We start from the raw sequence: 23904 nt of genomic DNA, 5'->3' as shown, positions 1-23904 counted from the left end.
CAATCTGGTTGCCTACTATATTTGCTTGTTTTGCTGCACTTCGGGATGGTTTTTTCCTGTGCCTTTAATAAGGCATCTTTAAAATACTGACAGCTCTCCTGGACTCCTTTCCCCTTCATGTAAGCATCCCAGGGAGTCCTGCCCATCAGTTCTCTGAGGGAGTCAAAGTCTGCTTTTCTGAAGTCCAGGGTGTGTATTTTGCTACTCTCCTTTCTTCCTTTGGTCAGGATCCAGAAATCTACCATCTCATGATCACTGCTTCCCAGCTTGTCACCCACCTCTACTTCCCCTATTAGTTCCTCCCTGTTTGTGAGCAGTAGGTCAAGCACTTGTACCAAGAAGATATCCCCAACAATCTCCAAAAACTCTCTGGATTGTCTGTGTCCTGCTGTATTGGTCTCCCAACAGATGTCAGGGTGATTAAAGTCCCCCATGAGAACCAGGGCCTGCGATCTGGAAGCTTCACTCAGTTGTTCGAAGAAAGCCTCGTCTACCTCATCCACCTGATCCGGCGGTCTATAGCAGACATCAAACACAACATCACCCCTGTTGCTTCCACCTCTAAACTTAACCCATAGATTCTCAACAGTCTTTTCTCCTTCTAAATACTGGAGCTCCGAGCAATCACTGCTCTCTTACATACAATGCAACTCCCCCTCCTTTTCTCCCCTGCCTGTTCTTCCTGAACAGTTTATACCCTTCCATGACAGTGCTCCAGTCATGAAAGTCATCCCACCAAGTCTCCGTTATTCCAATCAAATCATAGTTCTTTGACTGGGCCAGGGCTTCTAATTCTTCCTGTTTGTTTCACAGGATTCTTGCATTTGTGTACAAACACCATAGATAGCCATTTGATCACCCTACCTTCTCCATTCGAGTCAGGGGTCCTCCTTTGTTGCTCATTCCTCCTTGTGTTTCTTCCTCATATCCGACTTCCTCACTTACCTCAGGGCTTTTGTCATCATCCCCCAACAAACCTAGTTTAAAGCCCTCCTCACTAAGTTTGCAAGCCTACCTGCGAAGATGCTCTTTCCTCTCTTGGTTAGGTGGATCCCATCTCTTCCTAACAACCCTTGTGCCCGGAACAGAGTCCCATGGTCAAAGAAACCAAAGCCCTCTCTCTGACACCACCTGCACAACCACGCATTTACTTCCCCAATTTGACGATCCTTACCCGGACCTTTTCCTTCAACCGGAAGGATGGACGAGAACACCACTTGTGCTTCACATTCCTTGATCCTTCTTCCCAGCGCTATATAATCTGCTGTGACCCGCTCAAGTCATTCTTGGCCATATAATTATTTCCTACATGGAGAAGCAGGAAGGAGTAGCGATCCGAAGGTTTAATCACTTTTGGAAGACTCTCGGTCACATCCCAATTGGGTCTCTGGGGTAACCAGGGGAACTGATTTTGAGATATAACCAATCCAGTTATTTAAGTTAGGAAATCAGTAGTATCCATGCAAAATTTGGTGTTTCTAGCTCTTACCATTTCAGAGATCTTTCGGGACAAACAAACAAACAAACAAACAAAAGCTTTCGGAAATATTTATAAAATAATCTACACCTAAAATTCAGATCAGCCGAGCTACCTCACTCAGGGTATGGCTAGACTACAAGTTTTTTTCGGAAAAAGGTACGCAAAACGTGCTCAGCATTTTGCATACCCTTTTCCATTTCTTTTTTTGGAAGAGGCTTTTCCAACATTTGGCCCATATAGACTGGGCCAAATGTTGGAAACAAACCCTCTTTCGGAAGCCCCCTTCTTCCTGGTAGAATGAAGAATTCAGGGGCTTCCAAAGGAGCACATTTGCTCTTCCACACAGAAAAGTGAAAGAGCAAACGTGTTCCCTAGATGCGGCAGAGTTTTTTCGGGATACCACCCCCGCAGTCTAGCTGTACCCTCAGGAGTATGAAAAATTCACAGCCCTGAGGCTTAGTCTATACCAAAAACTTAGCTATCCTTCTACAAAAGAATTCTACCACTTGATTACAGAAGGAGACATCTGAACTGGAGTTTATTTATAAATTCAGAATTATCAACTTAGGCTTGAACAAAGATTTTAACTGGTAAACACACTACAAAGGCAATTTCCCGCCTTTGGTATTCACATCTCCACATCACATGCTATGAATAAGACATATCCAGCCTGACTTAATTAGTTTCATTAACACTGGTCCTACAATTGACAGGTAACTTCTTTTGCTGTTATATATACTCTGGCTTCTGTAATTTCCACTCCAACTCACCTGATGAACTGGGTTTTACCCAAGAAAGCTCATGACCTAATACATTTGTTAATCTCTAAGATGCCAAGAACTGCTTGTTGACCAAAAATTTAGGCAGACCTAGCTACATTGCTCACAAATGTGAAAAATATTGTGCCCTGTGTAACGTAGCTAGTTTGAAATAACCCCCACTGCAAACGAAGCAAGATCATTGGAAGAATTCTTGATCAGAAGAATTCTTCCATCAGCCTAGCTTCTCCTTCTTGAAGAGGTATCTTTAGTGACAGAAAAACCCCTTCTGTCACTTCAATCTGTGTCTATGCTGCAGCACTATTGCCACACAAACTGCTGTGCTGTAATACTCATCTGTAGTGTAATCATGGCCTCAGTAATAAAAACAACCAAAGTTGCTGAACCTCAAAATTCAATTCAAGATTGGAATTAGGGTTCAGGTCATGCATTATTTATCTGAGCTGTTTGGCTCTGCCTTACCCAAACTGGAAATGAATCAGTCTGTACCTCACACCTCTCTCAATAAATAGGTTATTGGTGCTTTCTGTCATAATAAATGAAAGCGACATACTTCCTTTTTCAACCAAACGGCAGGTATCTTGCATTCTACATTGCAACTTTGTGGATTTATCACAGTGCATTTGCCTTGTTAGATATACTATACTTGACTCATTTGAGCTGTACTAATATATTTTCCATTTTGAGAATAACATTTTTCTACCAAATAACAAATATAAGGGTGTGTCTAGACTACAGAGTTTTTTCGAAAAATGTGGCCTTTTTTCAAAAAAACTTCACCTGAGTCTAGACTGATGCTGAGTTCTTTCAAAATTAAATTGAAAAAACATGGCAGGTTTTTTGACAGCAGTAAACCTCATTTTACACGGAATAACATATTTTTCAGGAGATCTTTCAAAAAAGGTGTGTGGACGTGGGGGAGCCTTTTGTTTGGGAAAAAAAAGGTCTCCAGGAAAAATTCCTGGTGGACATTCCATCTCCACTAAACATCTCTATTGTTCCTGCTGACAGCCATGTTTTAAGGCCACAGGACCAAGCAAGGGGCAGCAAACGCCAGGCACCATCATGATCTGGCCCAGAGATAAAGACCCTCTTGGAGCTGTGGACCGAGGAGGAGTCTCTGCAGGCCCTGCAGTCCAGGCCTAGGAATGCAGATGGGCTTGCAAAGAAAGGCCACCACCCCCACCCCTAGACCAAGTCAGAGCAAAGGTCAAGGAACTGTGGCAGGGGTATGTGAGGGCCCGTGATCATAGCTCCCGCTTCAGGGAAGCACGGCATTACTGTGCCTACTGTGAGGAGCTTGACTGAGACAGTTGTGGAGTCTGGAGATACTTGTTCAGCAGCGGCTGCAGCTCCAGGATGGTCCCTGAGAACCAACAGCTCCCAGATGAGTAGGATGCCAGGAGCATGGTGACCCTCACCCAGGAGCCGGTTCCCCAGTTGCAGGAGGCCTCCCAGATGTCTTCGGACAGTGGGGATGAAACATCAGGTGAGTGCTGTGAGGTCGCAACACACAGTGCAGGGGAGATGGGTTAACAGGGGATGTGTGCTACCATGACATGTCATGCTGATCACAGCCTGGAGGGGCCCCATACATGTCCAACCCCAGGGAGGACTGTCCTACCCCCACATGTGTGAGAGGCACCACCTGCTCCTGCAGACAGTGCTGTCAGGTTCAGGCATATGGGTTGGGGGTCCTAGGAGGGCCAGGCTGCTCCAGGCCCCTCTGTAACTGTGGCAAGACACTTCCTTGTGCTGCTTGGCCATGGTGGGGGGTGTCAGGATGGTGCCCTGTACACCTCTGGACCCCTGTGAGGCCAGGGCTGCTGGCCAGGCCAGACCTGGGCTTGCTGTGAGAACATCGGCATCTCCTGTCCCAAGAACAGGTACTCACTGATCTCAAAGAAGGCGTGCCCTTAGGAACAGTGTGAGCATGCATGACTGACTGCTTCTCCCTCTCGTCCTCCACAGCTGGCCCAGCCATCCAGGAGGGGCGAGCCACACCTGTCCCACCACCCAGCTGGGTGCATGGAAGCCACCAACACTGGCGCGTATATCAAGACCTTATGCGCCAGCACATCGGGGTCCTCCAAAGAATGCAGGACACATTTGCTGAGAGGATGGAGGCAGAGGAACAGTGGCACAACCACTTGCTGGACAAATTCATCCAGCAGTGCACCACTATATCTGCCGCTATCTGGGAGGTGATGGCCTTCCCAGGTCCTGTCGTTGTTGCCGTTCCTCCTGCTCAGCCTGTCCCCCCTCACCCGTTCCCCCCCCCCCAGCCCCTGGTATCCCATCCCCAGCTGCAGCCCCACCTCCTGCCCAGCCCCCTACTGTCCCTGGCTGCATGAAAGCACGTCGCTGGCCTGGCCCCCGTACACAAGGTGGCAGGAGCTATCGGTTCAGGTGGCACCGTCAGTCCTGAGCCTCCCTCCACCCTCCCCCTTCCAGGTTTACAGCCCCCTTCCTACCAATGAGTGAAGCACTTTATTTTTGAATGCAAAGTTTATTTTACATACCAACAGAGTGTTAATATTTTTACATAGAAGTTTGTATTAAAATCCAAGCATTTTTTAAACCAAACTGGGTGTTTCTCTGTCCACAAAGTGGGATAGGGATGGGTTTTGGGAGGAAGGTACTGGGGGGGCCATTAGGGAGGCCCTGGGGAGAGTCATTGGCCTCCTTGTGTGAATCTTTCCCTCAGTGCCTCCCGAATGCGCAATCCTGACTGGTGAGCCTGGCGGATAGCAGCTGCCCTGGGCTGCTCGAACTGCCTCCCCTCCACATCAGCCCGTGCCCTCCACCCTGGGAGGAAGGCCTCCCCTTTACTCTCCACTGGGTTATGGAGCACACAACACGCAGCAACCACATTGGGATTGTTGTGTTCCCCCCTGTCGAGGCAAGTGAGCAGGCACCTAAACCTCCCCTTCAGATGCCTGAAGGCGCATTCCACTTGCAAGCGAGCCCTGTTCAGGTGCGAGTTAAATTGTTCCCTGCTCGCATCCAAGTGGCCAGTGTAGGGCTTCATGAGCCAGAGCATAAGGGAGTAGGCCGCGTCGGCCACGATGCACATAGGCATCTGCACATCCCCAACCACAAAGGTGCACTACAGAAAGAATGTCCCAGCCTGCAGTACAGGTACAAGTTCCGGAAGATGCGGGCATCATGTGCCCAGCCTGACCACCCAACACAAATGTCCGTAAACTGTCCTCGGTGGTCAACCAAGACCTGCAGCACCATGGAGAAGTAGCCCTTTCTCTTTATGTACTGGGCTGCTCGATGGGGCCACATGCAGATCAGGCTGTGAGTCCCATCGAGCGCTTCAGCACAGTTCAGGAATCCTAGCCCCACAAATCTGGCCATAATGGTGTCCAGGTCTCCAAAATGGACAGTCCTATGCAGCAGCTCTGAACTGATGGCCCTCACCACAAGCAGAAAGGGACAAATAGAAACACACAAAACAGGAAATTAGAGGGGGTTCCTGAGCTCTTGAAAGGTGCTCCTCCACCTCCCCCCAGACTCCAGGAGCCCCCCCTCAGGCGGCCTCCCTGCACCAGGGCAGGGTGAGGCCGAGAAGGCTTCTCCTACTCCCACCCCATCCCCCCACTTCCCCTGCCCTTTCCTGATGGTCCCCCTCTTCTGTCCCCCCACCCCATGGACTGTCCCCCAAGAGTAATGTACCTTCATCAAGACAGCACTAACAGTAGACCTCCCCATGCCACACTGATGTCCCACCGAGCGGTAACTGTCGGGGGTGGCCAGCTTCCACAGGGCAATAGTGACCAGTTTCTCCAGGGGGATGGCGGGATGCAAGTGGGTGTCCTGGCATTGTAGAGCAGGAGCAAACCAGACACACAGCTCCTGGAATGTGGCCTTCTACATACGGAAGTTTGAGCCAATGCTGGTCATCCCACCACTCCATGATGAGATGGTCCCACCAGTCTGAACTGGTGTCCAGCCTCCAATATCGCCTGTCCACTAATAAGTTCAGTGGCAAGGGCAGTGGTGCTGCACCCTGGGCGAGGGACTCAAGGCTGGGTTCTGAGCCCAGATGGGGCAGGAGCATCATGACGATATCATGGAGGTGCAGCAGAATTTGCAGCATGGCAATGTGGGGCCATCTCCTGCCCAGGGGCAGCTCCGGCTCCATGGAAAAAAAAATCAGAAAAACCAACACAAAACCAAACTGCTGTGGCATCCCAGAAAGCAGAGCAATCACAGCACGCACTGCAGCAGCTTTCCTGTCCCTTTGAGAGGTAGGCCAGCCAGCTGCAGCAGCAGAGAAACGGCTGTCCAGGGAGGTCCCTTTAAACACCCATCTGTGCGAAGGGCATGCAGCAGCACCCGGAAGTAAATGCTGCCCCCATGCCCTGCCAGAAGTGTTTCCTGGTGCCCTTTTTTTGACAAAACATCCATGCAGTCTGGACGCTCTCTTTCAAAAAAGCAGATCCACTTTAAGTTGTCTAGATGCTCTGTTTCGAAGAAGCTTTTTTGGAAAGATTGTCACTACGTTTTGCTCTCAACATTACCTAGTCCCCTCAGTTCTCCCATGCACCATCTCTCTTGAGCCAATGTCAGAATGCCTCCTTCTGCTTTAAAGATGGTACAGAGATTATGTAAGAACCGTCTATGTTAGGGGTATGTCCTGGTGGCAGTAGGGCCCTTATGCCTGCTCTATTACCAGTTTGCACCAATCAGAGTGGTAGAAAAAGTACTACAATGAATTAGGCCTATAATTTTTTCTTTCTGGTTAACAGCATGTTAAAACAAGTCTGTTAATTCTCATAAATACATGGGATGGGCTCAGACTGTCAGGGATTCAGAACAAGGGTCATGTGACTTTCATCTATATCGCTTCCACAATATAACCAAAGTCAGTCCGGTATCTGCAATGTATCATAAAAGCCGCCTTCAAAACATTTAAGTTCTTTGTAACAAAAAGAAAACTATACCCAGCTTCAATGATAATTTTACCAATTCAAAAATGCTGCCTTAAGCACTGTGTGTTTGAGAAAGCTCCAGGAACTTGACAACTGGCAAATCTCAAGAGAATGATTTTACAGAGAATGCTTTACTCAGCTGTAATCAACAGATAGCTTGAAAAACCTGCAACTGTGTTTGTGCGGTATGGGAGTTTTCAGCATGTGTGTCTTCAATCCTACTCAAATTGGAACACATCCTAAAATGTTTACTCAACTCTGTCAATTGTATCCGACAGACAGCAGCATAGGCTGGGCTGGTAGCACAGGTGCAAGTTAAGATTGCCTGCCAGTTCCCCTTATATGATCCTGTTTTCAGTTATTTATAACTTTGCCAAATCTTATATATCCATGTTCAAATTTCCTGTGTAGGGTGTCTGCCTCTCTATGTTTACATGTGTATAGATGTGTGTGGACGTGCGCATGCACACGCACAAAACTTCAGTCAAAATAATATAGCCACTTCTAAGAACAAAGCTTAAGAACAATGTTGATTTGCACATATTTAAAAAAATAGTTAATTCAAAATAGCTTATTTCGAAATAACACGTCGACACACAAAATGCATTTCAAAATAGCTTTTTGCTATTTCGAAATAGTGCATCCACACTGAGTGGATGTTGAATTGCATTTAAGGCTGGTTGGAACCAGTTCTGGCAGGGCATCACGTCAGAAGTTACCTTGTGGCCAGGGCGGCCAGCAGGGCACCCTGGGAAGGGTTGGAGACCCCCTATTTCGAAATAAGCATCTACACAGTGTTTATTTTGAAATAGCAATTGGCACTATTCCTTGTGGAATGAGGTTTACCAATTTTGAAATAAGTCCTCCGCTATTTTGAATAAATTTTGAAATAACGGAATGGCTGTGTAGACGCTAAGAAAGTTATTTTGAAATAACTGCTGTTATTTCGAAATAAGTTTGCTGTGTAGACATACCCAGAGGGAATTGTGACCTGGGTCAGGGGCATGCAGAAGGTTGGGATGGTGACCTGGGGGAGGAAATTGGGTGCAAGAGGGGCTGGGGTGCCAGAGGCTGGTTCTGTCTGGGAGATGTTTACCTAAGTGTCTCCTGGCTAGCAGCCCTGCAGCATCCTCCAGCTCCCTTCATGCTGCTCCCATCCCCCAGGCCAATTTCTCAGCTCCTATTGGCTGGAAGGCTGTGTGTAATCTCCCTACCTCCATCTGAGGATTGGGCTGGGGGCAGGGAGATCACACAAAGCCTTCCTCTCTCTGCAGAGCAGAGAGCCACACAGACCGCACTTTAAACTGCAGCATCTGTGTGCCTGAGGGTCCTGGCAGGGTAGTCCGCAGTATGGATCCGGTGGCTTGAAAGGCCAGATCTGGCCTCCAGGCTATATTTTGCCCAGTCCTGATCTAGGCCCTTCCTTCTGGGGCACTTTGGATTCTGACCTGGCCATTTCATCATTGGAAAGGGGGTAGAGTGGGTTGGATCTGCTGCCTATTCATCTGCATTCCTAGTACCTTCCCTGGGTCCCTTTCACTGGGCCTCAGCCTGGGGTTTCCTCAGGCCTGAGCTCCCCTGTCTCACCCTGCCTTCCCCCAGCACTGCGCTGTCCAAGGTACCCTGCTGGCATTCTTCCTCCAGGGCTAGAGCAAGAATAAGCTCCTTTTAGACAGGCATCTTTTTAAACAGCCCCACTGGGCTTGGATTGGCTCCCTCAAATCTTATCCTGATTGGCTTCCAACTTTAGCTATCTCCCTGAGCTGTTTTACTCCGTCTATTCTAACATGGGGCAACCGTCCTGTCACAGGGAATAATACCATACCCTTACCTCACAGTATGTTTTTAAAATAAATTCATGTTTGAGAAACACACAGATATTATATGAGAATCAGATGGGTAGCCGTGTTAGTCTGAATCTGCATAAACAACTAGAAGTCCTGTGGCACCTTATAGACTAACAAATTTATTGCAGCATAAACTTTCGTGGGCAAAGACCCACTTCGTCAGACATGCTCCAATAAATCTGTTAGTCTATTAGGTGACACAGGACTTCTCAGATATTATAGTGATGAGTGCCTTTGAAAAGCCTATGGAAATTAACAACTCTGTCTTCAGAGTACGGTTTGGATAGAATTTAGTAAATAAGGTGTGTGTCCATACATTGAACAAGGATAAAATAGTTAATGCTGTACATTTGAATGAGGCATGGGTCCTTTGTGAAAAAATAGCATGTGATCACGTAATATTGAATCATAAATGCATATATACAAAGGAGGGCAAGTTACATTTTTATGTAGAGTACAACTGTGCTATAGAAATTCAAATGAAAAGTTTGAGAGTTTCTGTTATAAAGGATGTTTTTGCTGAGCTTTGAAATAATGAATAATGAAGTAGTTAAATTAAATAAGCTAACAAGATGTAACTATGAATTTATAGGTTTTGGAGAAACAAATAAGAACACGAGATAATGTAACAACAGGGACTACTTTTGCCGTTCAAAGTCTTGATCATAAATACCTACATGGATTTGGAGACCTGCGTGGAAGGGTGGCTAGGTAAGTAAAATATAATGGGCCTAATTCTCATAGGGTATGTCTATACTACCACCCAGTTCAAACTAGGGTGGTTAATGTAGGCAACCGAAGTTGCAAATGAAGCCCGGGATTTAAATATTCCAGGCTTCATTTGCATCTTGCCGGGCGCCACCATTTTTAAAGCCCTGGTAGTTCGGACTCTGTGCCCGTGGCTACACGCGGCACGGAGTAGGTAGTTCGGATTAGGCTCTCTAATCCAAACTACCGGTATACCTCGTTCCACGAGGAGTAATGGTAGTTCGGATTAGAGAGCTTAATCCAAACTACCTACTCCATGCCACGTGTAGCCGCGGGCACGGAGTCCGAACTACCGGGGCTTTAAAAATGGCGGCGCCCGGCAAGATGCAAATGAAGCCTGGGATATTTAAATCCCGGGCTTCATTTGCAACTTCGGTTGCCTACATTAACCACCCTTGTTCGAACTAGGGTGGTAGTGTAGACATACCCATATATACTTTTCTAGATGGGTCAAGGAGCCTTAAAGTGGGTACACAAGAACTTAAGAATGGCCATAATGGGTCAAACCACAGGTCCATCTAGCCCAATATTCTGTCTTCTGATGCCAAAAGTCCCAGAGAGAATATACAGAATATATAATCACCAGGTGATCAATCCACTGTTGCCCATTCCTAACTTTTTGCAAACATCCCTAAATCTTCCTCATAGCACCACTGAGGTGTGTCTAGACTACATGGCTCCGTCAACGGAGCCATGTAAAGTAGTTTACCCAAAATAGTCAATGAAGCGGGAATTTAAATAATCCTTGCTTCATTAAAATAAAAATGGCCACCGCGCTGTACTGACAATCAGCTGAGCTAGCACAGAGCGGCAGTCTAGATGCAGATCGGTCGACAAGGGAAGCCTTTGTTGACAGCTCCCTTATGCCTCGTGAAACAAGTTTTACCAGAGCAGTTGACAAAGGCTTCCCTTGTCGACTAATCTGCGTCTAGACTGCCACGCTGTGTTGGATCAGCTGATGGTCGGCACAGCGTGGTGGCCATTTTTATTTTAATGATCCAGGGTTTATTTAAATCCCCGCTTCATTGACTATGTTGGGTAAACTACTTTACATGGCTCCGTCAATGGAGTCATGTAGTCTAGACACAACCTGACTGAGCCATCTGTTAATCATCATAATCTAGTCTTTAGGCTAGGGACAACATCCCTTCCCATCCTGGCTAATAGCTGTTGATGTCCATGACAATTTCTGTGATTTCACGACAGAAAGATTCTGACACTATGGGATGCCCCCTCTGCACAGGAATGAAACACTGTTGCTCATATACAATGGCCAGAATATGCATGGGGTCTAAATCACCACCTGTACTGTTCTAGAAACTAAGTCCAAGGATCTCATGTATTTTTAAAGAGAGACAAGGGCATATCTCCAAACCTCAGCAAAATTTGCAGATGTTACACCAATGGTGGCTTTACTATCTGCACTTAAACAGTCAATTTTTAATGGAGTTGTGTATGAATAATTGTTGTTAGGTTAAGGTGTAGTACAGTTATATGTTTTCCACATCGTAAGCACTTTCAGTTTGCTTACTACTAGCGTTTCCCTCTGGAAATGCTGAACTTTAATTGGGAACTTTACTTCCAGTATTGGGAAACACTGAAAAAAAGGAAATGACCCAATCCTGAAAAAAATGAGTACCATTAAAGTCATGAACTATACCTTGGTTTGTCACTTTATTTGCTCTCCACTCTAACAAGAAAATGCAATTTAATTCTTTTATATTAGTCAGAGTTCAAAAAGTCACATACACTTTGTGAAAGACGTGACCTAAAAGATCCCTGGCTTCAGTCTCCCACAATGCTCATGAGCAACACTAAATTGTATCTGCACAAAGCATGGCAAATGGAAAACTAAAGACTGTTCAGTGCGTGACTGTGGATCACTAAGAAAAGGCCCTGGAACACATAACTCAGGGTCATATGTACACATATACAAAAGAGACATCATGGCAATGTACTCTGCTACTCCTGAAGAAAATATCTAGTTTAAACTATCAAAAGGTAAAATTATAGTTGCTACTCTACATTTACATGAGCCATAGGAAGAAGAAAAGTTAATGTTCAGACGGGAAATTCCGTAACACAAGAGTGTGGAGACTGATTATAGTTAGATAACTAATTTAGTATTTTTTAAACAGAGGCCTTACTTGCCTACCCATAATTATAGTTTACCACTGAATTTGTAGCTTAAGTTTCCCTTAGCACAAAACTATTTGGGCTGAAATGAACATTAATTAACCCTGGTCCTCTGTTACAATCTATAGCCATTCATGCTTCTATGGTCTGTCATACTGTATAGAGCATGCTAATGTACATTGGATCTTGTCATTCCAACTATGTCCTCCTGTCTCTTTACTCTACCTCTTTCCCAAATTATCACTTCCATAATACCTTTTGTCTATTCAGGAGAGAGAGATCAAATTCAAGATTTGAATTTCTTTCCCTTGGCGTGGTGTAGAAGCCCCTTTACCAGAAAATGGGTCATCAAATAATTCTTGAAAGTTTTAAAGACATTTCTGCCTAACAAGGAAAACCTACTTACAACATCTCATAACTATTGTGTTCCAATTCTGTGTTTGCTCTCAGAAAATATATTTACTAATTGCCTTATTTTTAAAATGAGCCCAAGCACAATTGTCTTTGGGCATATGGATGAATGTCAACATGATACAAAAAACTGATAAAAAGAGAAAGACCTCCATAGACATATGAGTACTCTCTTCACCCACCAGCAAAAGACTGAACAAAGAGATGTTCTGAGGTTACATTCAGCCTATTCTTTTTTCTTGCACAATTCTCTTTATCGCAAGGTAATGGAAATCAGAAAAGTAAAGCACTTCATCAGATTATTACAAGAGGACACACATGAAGTTTTTAGAATGAGAAACAGTTACTAGGCACTTTACAATGTTTGATTCCATGACACAATGGAATAAAAGCAACTGTTCTTTTCATTGTACTCCTTATATTTGCAAAATTGAGGTCCTTCAGGTTGCAGAAGGAAACTCTGAGGTGAGAGTCATGTCAATACTGAAATGCTTAAATATATCATTTGAGGTTTACTTATTTGTATGCAAATGTATTTAAATCTCAAGGAATTATAGTGTCTGAGTCATTCCCTAATCTCTTTCATTGCAAGCTGCACTCTGTGTAGCTCCTCCACTGCCTGAACAAGAAACAGGAACCTAACCTTAGGCAGCTCTTGTTTTCATCTTTTATAAACAATTAGATAAATACATTAAGCCAGGGATTGGGAACCTAAGGCCCTGAGGCCAGATGCTGCCCCCCAATTGCCTACATCTAGCTCACCACGGCTGGTGCTCCAGCTGGTACTCTCCCTCCCCTGCCACCTGTGCATGGGGCTGGAGTGCACAAAATCTACTACCTGGGTTCCCCTATGGTCTGGTGTGGAAGGGGAATGTGGAGAGTGTCTTTCTCCTCCTCAGTTGGGGGCCATATCAGTGAAAGGGGTTGGGGGTTTTTTTGCACCTCTCACTTGTGTTAAACAGTCTACTGTTTCATTATCCTTTTGGTCCAGTAGCATGTGAGCTACTGGCCCGCATGTCAGGGTTAGCTGCTGGTGGACCACTGGACTGTTGTTTTCATGAGCATCTGCATACACAGAGCCTTGCTGCTCCCAGTGGCTGCAGTTCAAGGAAACAAATCATCTGATGGCCCATCAGCAGTTAACCCTGACAAACTGTGTGTGGCCCACAGGCCAGAAGTTCCCTACCCCTCCTATAAACAATACCCTAGACTCTTCTTTGGTCATGTGCATATACAAGCTTGCTAATAATACCTAGCTCATATAGAGAATTTTTCCTTGGGCAATTTCAAAGTGCTTCAGCAAGGAAGACTCATTATCTTCTTTTTAGAGATGAAAAAACTAAGGCATGGAGAGGTAAAGTGACTTGCCCAAGGCCACTCAGAGGCCCACTGGCAGAGCCAGAAATAGAACGTGTTTCGTGGGTCCCAGTCCCAAGCTCTAAGCACCAGTTATACAGACACAATTGTCTTTACCCACTTATCAAAATCTGGCTCTTAGTCCATTGTGACTCTACCTTTTACATACTGTATTAAGCATTTTCTGCATGTGATCAGAGTGATTTGTTGGTTTGCTATAATTTAAATTATTGCTTTCTATTGCTAAGGATCCCTTAATCCTCATCTGTTTCACATTAGTTCCTTTTTGAAAAGCCTCCTCCATATTACTTAGAGTTGGGATTTTAAAAAGGAGTCTCAGGGTATGTCAACACAGCAAAGTTATTTCGAAATAACAGCTGTAATTTCAAAATAACTTTACTAGCATCTACACAGCCAAACCACTATTTCAAAATTATTTTGAAATAGAGGAGCACTTACTTCAAATTTGGTAAAGCTCACTCCATGAGGAATAACACCAAATTTGAAATAGCTAATTCGAAATAAGTGCTGTGTAGACGCAACCCACTGGCACCTAGACCTCCACCGCTCCCCAGGAGTCTGCCAGGGGCCACAAAAGGCAGGCGCCTTCCTGATCCAGTGCGGAAATCATAGACCTCATTGAGGTTTGGGGGGAGGCCTCCAATGTCCATGATCTCCGCATTAGATGGAGGAACGTGGCTGTCTACGGACAGATGGCTGACAGCCTGGCCACCAAAGGCCACATGCGCACCCAGGAGCAGGTGCACATGAAAATAAAGGAGCTGTATCAGGCCTATTCCAGGGCCACAGGGGGCAGCTCCCAAACAGGGGCTGACCCAGACCCTTGCCCCTATTATGATGCCCTGGACGGCATCCTGGGGGGTCAGACAGTCCATGCCCCCCAAGTGGTCATGGACCTTGGGGCAGAGGGCCCTGAGCAGGGCATGGAGGAGGAGGAGGAGGATGGCCAGGCGTCGCAGGAGCCTGCAGGGAGCATGGCACTCACCCAGGACCCCCGAGGTGTCACAGCAGCCATGTCACCGGTGTCGTCCAAAGCCGGGGAGGCCTCGACATGTGAGTTCCATCACTGTCCCCTTATGCGGGGCGGGGGGAAGGAAGGGGAAAAGGGAGACCAGGGACCACACACATGGGCCATGCTGACCATGGAGCATGCAGCAACCTGTGCATGTGTCATGCCACTCTGGCCATGTGGCCCCGGCTGACTGTCACACAGGGGCCCTGGCCTGTTACCCACACGCGTGTATGTATGAAGGTACGTGACATGCTCCTGAGCCTAGAGAGGGACCACTGCATGATGCCCTCCCTCCCCAAGCCCCCTCTACACACAGGCAGGGCACATCTCCCTTCCCCTCCTCCCACCCCCACACTATATACAGCACAGGGGCACGGGTGCAGTCTCAGGCCAGCTCACACTCCCAGGGATAGCAGGACATGCCAAACATGGCCTGTGTGCAAGCACATCGGCTCTGATGGTGCGGAGACCTGCCGTCCTCGCCTTGCAGACGGGGGCTGGGCTTCACCCACTGTGTCCCCAGGGAGAACTGAGCACTTCTCTTGTTTCTCCACAGCCGCAGCAGCTGTGAGTGCAGGGTGCACCACCCCGCCCAGGACATCCTCCCACACCCGGGCCAGCAGGGTGACCCGGAACCAGGAGTACCACCAGCGGCAGCATCTGGGGATACTGTGAAGGCAGGTCTGCATCCTGGAGCACTGGGTGCATAAAGACTTGCATCTGCAGCGGGAGAGCGAGAGGGAGCTGCTTTCCCAGGGCTGTGCCATCTGCGACCACCTGCAGACCCTGGTGCAGAGATTGGTGCCTCCTACCTCTCCAGCCCCTGCTGCCACCCCAGCTATCGTTCCTCCTCCCACTCCTGCTCCGCCTCTTCCTCCTCCCCTTCCCACATGCCCCACCCTCCATACCCACTCCTCCTGGGGACGCCAAGGCCCCCACACCCACAGTGTTGGGAGACAGGTGGACCAGTAAAACCCCCAACCCTGAGCTTCTCCTCCCCCTTCCTCCCCCTTCCAGCTCCCTCCTCCCAGGTTTACCCCTCCCCTCTCACCTCCCCTCTCCCGCCGTCATTCCCCACCCCACCCCCACCACCCCAGTTATGTTCAATAAAGAGAGTTTGTTTTTGGCACCACACGTGTTTTTATTTTACATCAGGAAGGGGGGTTAGGGAGGGGAAAGTGGAAGGACATGAGTGTGGAATAAGGCACAAGGCCCCATTGGGCATGCCAGGTAGACTTCACTCCTCCTCCCTCTGGAAGATCTCCCGCAGGGCCTCCCAGATACTGACAGCCCCCCGATGGGCCTCCTTCCTTTTGCACAAATTGTGCAGCACACAGCACTCTGCCACCACATGCGGAATATTCCTCTCAGAGAGGTCCAGGCGGGTGAGGAGGCATCAAAATCAGGCCTTCAGCCGGCCGAAGGCATCCTCCACAACGATACAGGGCTGCTGAGCCTGGCATTAAAGGCCTGCTGGGAGGGGTTGAGGTGTCCCGCGTAGGGCTTCATGAGCCAGGGTTGTAGTGGGGAGGTCGCATCCCTCACCAGACAGACGGGCATGTCCACGTCCCTGACCCTGATGTGGTGGTCGGGGAAGAACATCCCGGCGTGCAGCCTCTGGCACACAGAGGAGTTGCAGTAAACCTGTGCGTTTTGTGCTTTGCCGGACCAGCCCACGCTGATGTCCAGGAAGTGGCCCCAGTGGTCAGACACAGCCTGCAGGATGACTGAGAAGTATCCCTTCCGGTTTATGTACAGGGAGGCCTGGTAGTCTTCAGTACAGATGGGGATGTGGGTCCTGTCGATTGCCCCCCCACCCACAGTTGGGGAAGCCCAGGGCGCCAAAGCCCTCGATGACCGCGTCCACATCAGTTAGGTGGATGACTCTGCGGAGCAGCATTCTATTGATGGCTTTGACCACCTGCAGATGGCCACACAAAACTGAGAGTCAATGGGGTGCCAGGGTGGCTTAGAGTGCTCCTTCCCCACTACTGCCCCGCACCCCCTCCCCAGGAGCAACCCACCTGAAATCCTGGCCACCGCGGGCAGTCCATAGTATGACTGGGACAGAACAAACCCTCCCGGGGAGGGGACTTGTACCACCTCCCCCCCTTTTCCCTGGGAGAGTCCAGCTCCTCCTTGCTCACTCCCCGCAGGCACAGTGGCTGAAGACTGCCATACCTGCATGAGCACTGCTCCAGTGGTAGATCTCCCCACGCCGAACTGGTTCCCCATGGACCGGTAGCTATCCGATGTGGAGAGCTTCCAGAGGGCGATGGCCACACGCTTCTGGAGGAGAATGGCAGGCCTCATGTGTATGTCCCATCGCTGCAGAGCAGGGCTGCTGCCATCTGAGGCTTGTGCTTAAAGGGACCGCTCCTGGACAGCCGGTTTTCAGCTCACAGAGCTCGAGGAAGATGTCCTTCCTCATCCTGAAGTTCTGGGTACATTGTTGGTCTCCCAGTGCTCCAGGATGATGTGGTCCCACCAGTCGCTGCTGGTGTCCAGACGCCAGATGCAGCAGGGCACGCTGATGTCCGGACGCTGCTGCTGCTGCTCCTCCACGACCCCCAGGAGGGTCTGGAAGAGGGCCTGGGGGTTGGGCTGCAGCACATGCTGCAAGGCAGACTCCAGCAATTGCTGCCAGGCTTGCAGCAAGACATCCAAAATGAGCACCAGAGTGCCCAGGGGCAGCTCTGGTGCCATGATGCCAAGTGCTGTGGTGTCCTGAGTCAGGGCAACCAAAGCAGACAGAGAAAAAAATGCTTTGCTGTCCCTCAGCAAGGTAGGCAAGCAAGCAGAGAAAGCTGAGAACCGGCTGTCCAGGAGGGGTCCCTTTAAGCACAAGCCTCAGATAGCCTCAGGCAGCAGCCACACAAAGTAACTACTAACTTGATGCCCTGCTGGAACCGGTTTCAGCTGGCCTTAAATGTGATTCAGCATCCAATCAGTGTGGACGCGCTATTTCGAAATAGAAAAATGCTATTTTGAAATGCATTTTGTGTGTAGACGTGTTATTTGGAAATATCTTATTTCGAATTAACTATTTGGAAATAAGGTATTTCGAAATAACGTTGTAATGTAGACGTACCCTAAGGAAATTAAGAGGCAAATGGGAGCTGGGAGCCCAACTTTTATAGGCTCTCGTGTAATATTAATATTTATGCAGGCTCAGATTTGTGTGAACTTCTATCTTCCACCAGGTTTGATTTCAGTTGTATATAGATGCTCTCTCCCCGATGGTCTGACTCTTTTAGAACACTATCCTGCATATTACAGAACAGAATTAAAAGTGACTTCGCCTTCTGCATGCCAACAAAATCAACATTTTTTAAGTTATAGGGTCAACATAGAAACAGGAGCAACTCTCTCAACTTCCACAAAGTTGTGCCTCCTTACACCAAAATAAATTTGACTCACCCAGCTGAGAATTTCTGCCACTCATTCTTGCCCTCACAAGCAATTTACAGAAAATAATTCCATAATCTTTAGATTGTAGAGGCTTTTTACTTCATATTATTCGTGGCTTGTTTCCCAGGGTTTGGGACCAAAAAAGCTTCTGACCAACAAGCTGAGTAAGAAGGCAATCATGCTGTCTCTAGACATATGTTCACCTTCTTGGCTATTATGTAATTGCTCTCCAGACCAGTAATCCCTTTTGATCAAAGTTCTGGCCTACTTACAAGGTCTCTATAATCTACAATGACATTTCCTGTTCCATTTTATCTAAATGCTCTGGAGGTCTGTCACAATATTCAGGAATCATGAGAGGAGCTTTATTGTCATCTTTTAAACACTGTCAATCGCATCCACCAAAATCTCTCTTCAGACTTTTACCTAGCAGTCATGTTGACATTCCTTCTCCTGCTTTATCTAGCGTATAGGAAAATACTCTATTCAAACATTTAAAATTTAGTTCATTTCCTTTCCTACCTTTTATTACATTATTAATATTACATTGCATGGTATGCAGTGTCCTTAAAAGTCCTATTTCAACCTTCTTATTACATTGTACTCTTAGCATTTGAACTGAAAAATGCTCTTATAGGGCTAGCTACTACAGTCTCCAGAGAGGTAGTAGGAGTCCTCTACTGCAGTGATACCAGCATGGATATGCTGCACTGGGGAAGGCACTAACTGTGAAGAGATGGTGCTGGTACTTTCTGCTTCCCTTCCATGCTGTGGAGCAGTACCTGGTATAGCTCTCTCCAGGCCACTGTGCGAGTCCATTGGCCAATTCTCTCACATATTGAAAGAGGTGCCCAGATTTAATGCATCTGAGGGTACTGAGGGAGTTGGCAAATGTAATTGCCAAATCTTTGACCATTATCTTTGAAAATTCGTGGAGATCAGGAAAGATCCCAGATGATCAGAAAAAGGCAAATGTAGTGCCCATCTTTAAAAAAGGGGAAGAAGGACAATCCAGGGAACTATAGACCAGTGACAATCAAACTTATCTCAGTCCCTGGAAAAATCATGGAGGGGATTCTCAAGGAATCCATTTTGCAGCACTTGGAAGAGGGGAAAGTGATCAGGAATAGTCAACATAGATTCACGAAGGACAAGTCATGCCTGACCAATCTGATTAGCTTCTAGGATGAGATAACGGGCTGTGTGGATATGAGAAAGTCAGTGGATGTGATATACCTTGACTTTAGCAAAGCTTTTGATATTGTCTCCCACAATATTCTTGCCACGAAGTTAAGGGAACATGGATTGGATACATGGACTATAAGATGGATAGAAAGCTGGCTAGACTGTCGGGCCCAAAGAGTAGTGGTCAATGGCTCGATGTCAGGTTGGAGGCCAGTTTCTAGCGGAGTGCCCCAAAGATCTGTTCTTGGACCGGTTTTGTTCAACATCTTTATTATTGACCTGGATGAGGGGATGGATTACACCCTCAGCAAGTTCGCAGATGACACTAAGCTAGGGGGGAAAGGTAGATACACTGGAGGGCTGGGATAGGGTCCAGAGTGACCTGGACAGATTAGAGGATTGGGCCAAAAGAAATCTGATGAGATTAAACAAGGACAAGTGTAGAGTGCAGGCACTTGGGACAGAAGAATCTCAAGCATTGTTACAGGCTGGGGACCAAATGGCTAAGTAGCAGTTCTGCAGAAAAGGACCTGGGGATTCCAGTGGATGAGAAGCTGGATATGAGTCAACAGTGTGCCCTTGTAGCCAAGAAGGCTAATGGCATATTAGGGTGCATTAGGAGGAGCATTGCCAGCAGATCCAAAGAAGTGATTATTCCCCTTTATTCAGCACTGGTGAGGCCACATCTGGTGAGGCCACATATCGTGTCCAGTTCTGGGCGCCCCACTATAGAAAGGATGTGGACTCATTGGAGAGGGTCCAGCGGAGGGTGACCAAAATGATTAGGGGGCTGGAGTGCATGACCTATGAAGAGAGACTGAGGGATTTGGGTTTGTTTAGTCTGCAGAAGCGAAGAGTGAGGGGGGATTTGATAGCAGCCTTCAACTTCCTGAAGGGAGGTTCCAAAGAGGATGGAGAAAGGCTGTTCACAGTAGTGACAGATGGCAGAACAAGGAACAGAGGTCTCAAACTGCAGTAGGGAAGGTCTAGGCTGGATATTAGGAAAACTATTTCACTAGGAGAGTGGTGAAGCACTGGAATGTGTTACCTATGGAGGTGGTAGAATCTCCATCCCTAGAGGTTTTTAAGTCTCAGCTTGACAAAGCCCTGGCTGGGATGATTTAGTTGGGTTTGGTCCTGCCTTGGGCAGGGGGCTGGACTTGACCTTCTGAGGTCTCTTCCAGCTCTATGATTCTATGAAATGATAGATGTAACTCCATCTTAACAACATGCCTAACTGGTATTAAATAATAGATTCTAAAGAGAGAGCCAAACACCAGTTTAAACTGCCTTAGAAAGAATGTTGGTTAAATAGTATTGTCATTCCCTTATCCAACAAATGTTGTCATTGTCAAATAATTTGGCCATTTTGAGTCAGCAAAGATTTTTGTGTGGGAAGTTGAGAGAGTTAAAATAGATGGTGACAAACTGCTTCAATATCAATATGCTTCTATTAGTAACAGCCCTAAAACCACTGTACATTAGTATCTGCCTCCAAACTAGGTACAGTAGAGTGACAAGTTAGAACATCAGTTGCAGTAATGTATCATCTCTGCTCCCTGGCAACTGTTTCTACCGGAAACACAGTAACACTGGCAGGCTAAATTAGCCCATATGCATATATTTTTTAATTCATTTAACGTCTTAATTGTTGGATTGTCTCATTTTAAAAAAACATGGAGGAACTGTTCCACATGTTGCAGCACTCCCTCCATTTCCATTGGGTCAATGGGAGCTCTGCGGTTTATCAGGGGTGTTCAACATATCAGTCCTACACTTAACAGTTGCAAATTTAGAGCCGACTGCTGACTGCCTTCAATACCATTGACTTTGGTTATTGCAAAAAAAAAAGGAATGATTTCCTGAGGCAACCAGCATTGGAATCAGGGTTGGTATCTAGCCCAGCCCATCTTGCCACCTGTCAGGATGCTGTCAGGGGATGAAGGACAATTGAACAGGACATGTTCAGACTAACAATTGTCACAAAGTGAAAAAATAATATGGCTATTCTACTGCTGCTACACTTCATGTTTTGCAGTTAACCTCTTTTTTATTCTAGATGCGATGCAAGTATTGCAAAGCTATCTGGAGACATAAATATAATCAGGCATGAGATCCAGAAGCTAGAGAAAGAGATTGGTGGAGTCCGCTCTATCTCAGAAAGTTATGCTAATAATTTAGAGATGAAGGTGAGCAGATGATCGTAAAATGAAAAAAAGATCTTTTGGCTGTAAGATCCATATTTAAATTTTCTTTTTTTTTCTCTTCACAACTACTGACCAATGATAATGAAAGATGTGATATTGACACCAGTTTATTTATTTGTTTAAACTAACCCCTTTCCATTCCAATAACTTTCAATAGCACTGATGGGGTTATACACACATTAAGTAGTAATGCAAACTAAGCAATGCAATCCTGGAATGTAGGGCTCATGAAATGCTAAGAAAACTCCCATTACAATTTGCTAATCATGTTTCATTACACACAAATCCGAGATCCTTGTTTTAAAATGGATCTCGAAATTCCAGATACAAGGGCTACGTCTATACTGGCCACAATTTCCGGAAAAGCCATGCAAATCAGGTAAGTCAGCATAGGGAAATCCGCAGGGTATTTAAATATCCCCCGCGGATTTAAATAAACATGTCCACCGCTTTTTTTCCGGCTTCGGGAAAAGCCGGAAAAAAAGCGTCTAGACTGGCGCGCTCCACTGGAATAAAGCCCTTTTCCGGAGGATCTCTTATTCCTACTTTGAAAAAAAGTAGCCGGAAAAAAAGTGGCGGACATGTTTATTTAAATCCGCGGGGGATATTTAAATCCCCCGCGGATTTCATTATCCTGACTTACCTGATTTGCCAGTGTAGACGTAGCCAAGGACTCTGAGGCTGGAAAACACCACAGAAAATCATGATTTTGTTCTTTAGTTTCAGCTTCAGAAAGTAGATGAGACAAATCTAGTTGCTTGAATGCATTACTAATCAGTCATGCAAATTTTGGAACCATTCCAAGATGTTCCTGAAATTGTCATTCTTTGGGTAAAACTTCTCTCAGTCACATTTTATGCTTAAGTATGTTTCTGCAGTATATATACACATATTATAGGTGTACTGATATTTTTATAGCCACCAGGAAAATTGTGCAGTATCATATTCCTAGCATTCAATCTCTTCTGTGAGAGACAGGCACCTTTAGTTCCCTCTGCCTTCAATACAAATACAGGCTGCTCAGCATCATACAGGACTGATAACATAAAGAGTGCCATTGCACAAGAGTAATTTGGCTCATACTAAGAAATAATTGTTGGTCCCTCCATCTCAGAGGGTATGTCTACACCAGTGGTCCCCAACCTTTTTGGGTGGTGGGCGCCGCGCGGGGCTGCTGGGCCACCCAGGGGCGGGGTCTGGGCCACCTGGGGGCAGGGCCACCCGGGGGAGGGGCTGTGCATAGGCCGCGCACCCGAGGGTGGGGCTAGGGCTGGCTCTAGGTGTTTTGCTGCCCCAAGCAAAATATTTTTTTGGCCGCCCCCCCCAGGACAGGCACTGAGGAGGAAAGCGCCCCTTTCTCTTTGACTCCCACCACACTCTCTGGCCAAACCCAGCCTACGTCCTGTCTCCCCTCCATACACATCCCTGTCCACACACATCCCGACTCTCCCCCCCCCCCATGCACACACAGAACCCAATTTCCACCTTCTCTCCCCTCCCAGGCAAACCCAACCTCTCAGTGACTGGACCCAGTCCACCCCTCTTCTCCCCCCCACCTGATCCACCCTGTACCCTCTTCCCTCCCAGCCAAACCAGATCCCGACCAGACCCAGTTTGCTCCCCTCTCCCACCTCCCCCCAATGACCGAATTCCGTCTCCTTTCCCTCTCCCCACCAAATCCTTGTGTCCCCTCCCCACAGCACGTGCAGAAATGTCGGAGCACTCTGGGGGAGAGGTGAAAAGTGTCACGGGTCCCCCTACTTCCCTTTCTCTGCAGCTGTACACACCTTTCCCCGATGTGAAGTGGGGGCCCCTCCCCTGCAAGAGGAGAGAGAGGAGCCACCAGGCCAGGGCTCGCCTGCAGCCGCTGCAAGGGATTCTGGGGCCAGCAGCTCCCGGGGGTGCTGCGGAAGTGCGGAGGGGCCGGCGTGGTAGTGCAGCTGGCTGGCAGCCCTGTACAAACACCTGGGAGCAGGAGCGAGGCAGAGCACTGGGTGGGGCGCTGCCTGTGCCAGGGTCCAAGCTCCTCGTGGAGCAGGCAGAGGGTCTCCCGAGCTCTCCCGGAGCTGATTAGACAAGAGGCCGGAGGGAAGGGGATAGATGGGGGGAGGGGCTGAAATCAACAACAAGCGGCGCGGCGTGGCAGCAGTGCGAGTGGGGAAGCGCTAGGCGGGCGCACATAAATGCCCCGGCGGGCGCCATGGTGCCCGCGGGCACCGTGTTGGGGACCACTGGTCTACACTACCACCCTAGTTCGAACTAGGGTGGTTAATGTAGTCATACGAACTTGCAAATGAAGCCCAGGATTTGAATTTCCCGGGCTTCATTTGCATGTTGCCGGGCGCCGC

The 23904-nt window shown here is 47.4% G+C and overlaps 1 protein-coding gene across 2 annotated transcripts in view; it reads left to right on the top strand.

The window, feature by feature from the left end:
- Positions 1 to 23904, top strand: part of FAM81B (family with sequence similarity 81 member B) — a 62117-nt gene that overhangs the window by 26102 nt on the left and 12111 nt on the right. For both annotated transcript variants that reach the window (XM_075932121.2, XM_075932120.2), the window contains exons 4-5: positions 9642 to 9760; positions 21409 to 21538. In XM_075932121.2, coding sequence (XP_075788236.1) covers positions 9642 to 9760; positions 21409 to 21538 — 249 coding nt within the window. The remainder of the gene's footprint in view (positions 1 to 9641; positions 9761 to 21408; positions 21539 to 23904) is intronic.

This window comes from Pelodiscus sinensis, chromosome 6 (genome assembly GCF_052426305.1).
Source record: "Pelodiscus sinensis isolate ZL-2025 chromosome 6, ASM5242630v1, whole genome shotgun sequence".
NCBI classification, from domain to species: domain Eukaryota; kingdom Metazoa; phylum Chordata; order Testudines; family Trionychidae; genus Pelodiscus; species Pelodiscus sinensis.
The sequence above is the reverse complement of the archived record's forward strand: the minus strand, read 5'-3'. Positions and strand labels throughout refer to the sequence as shown.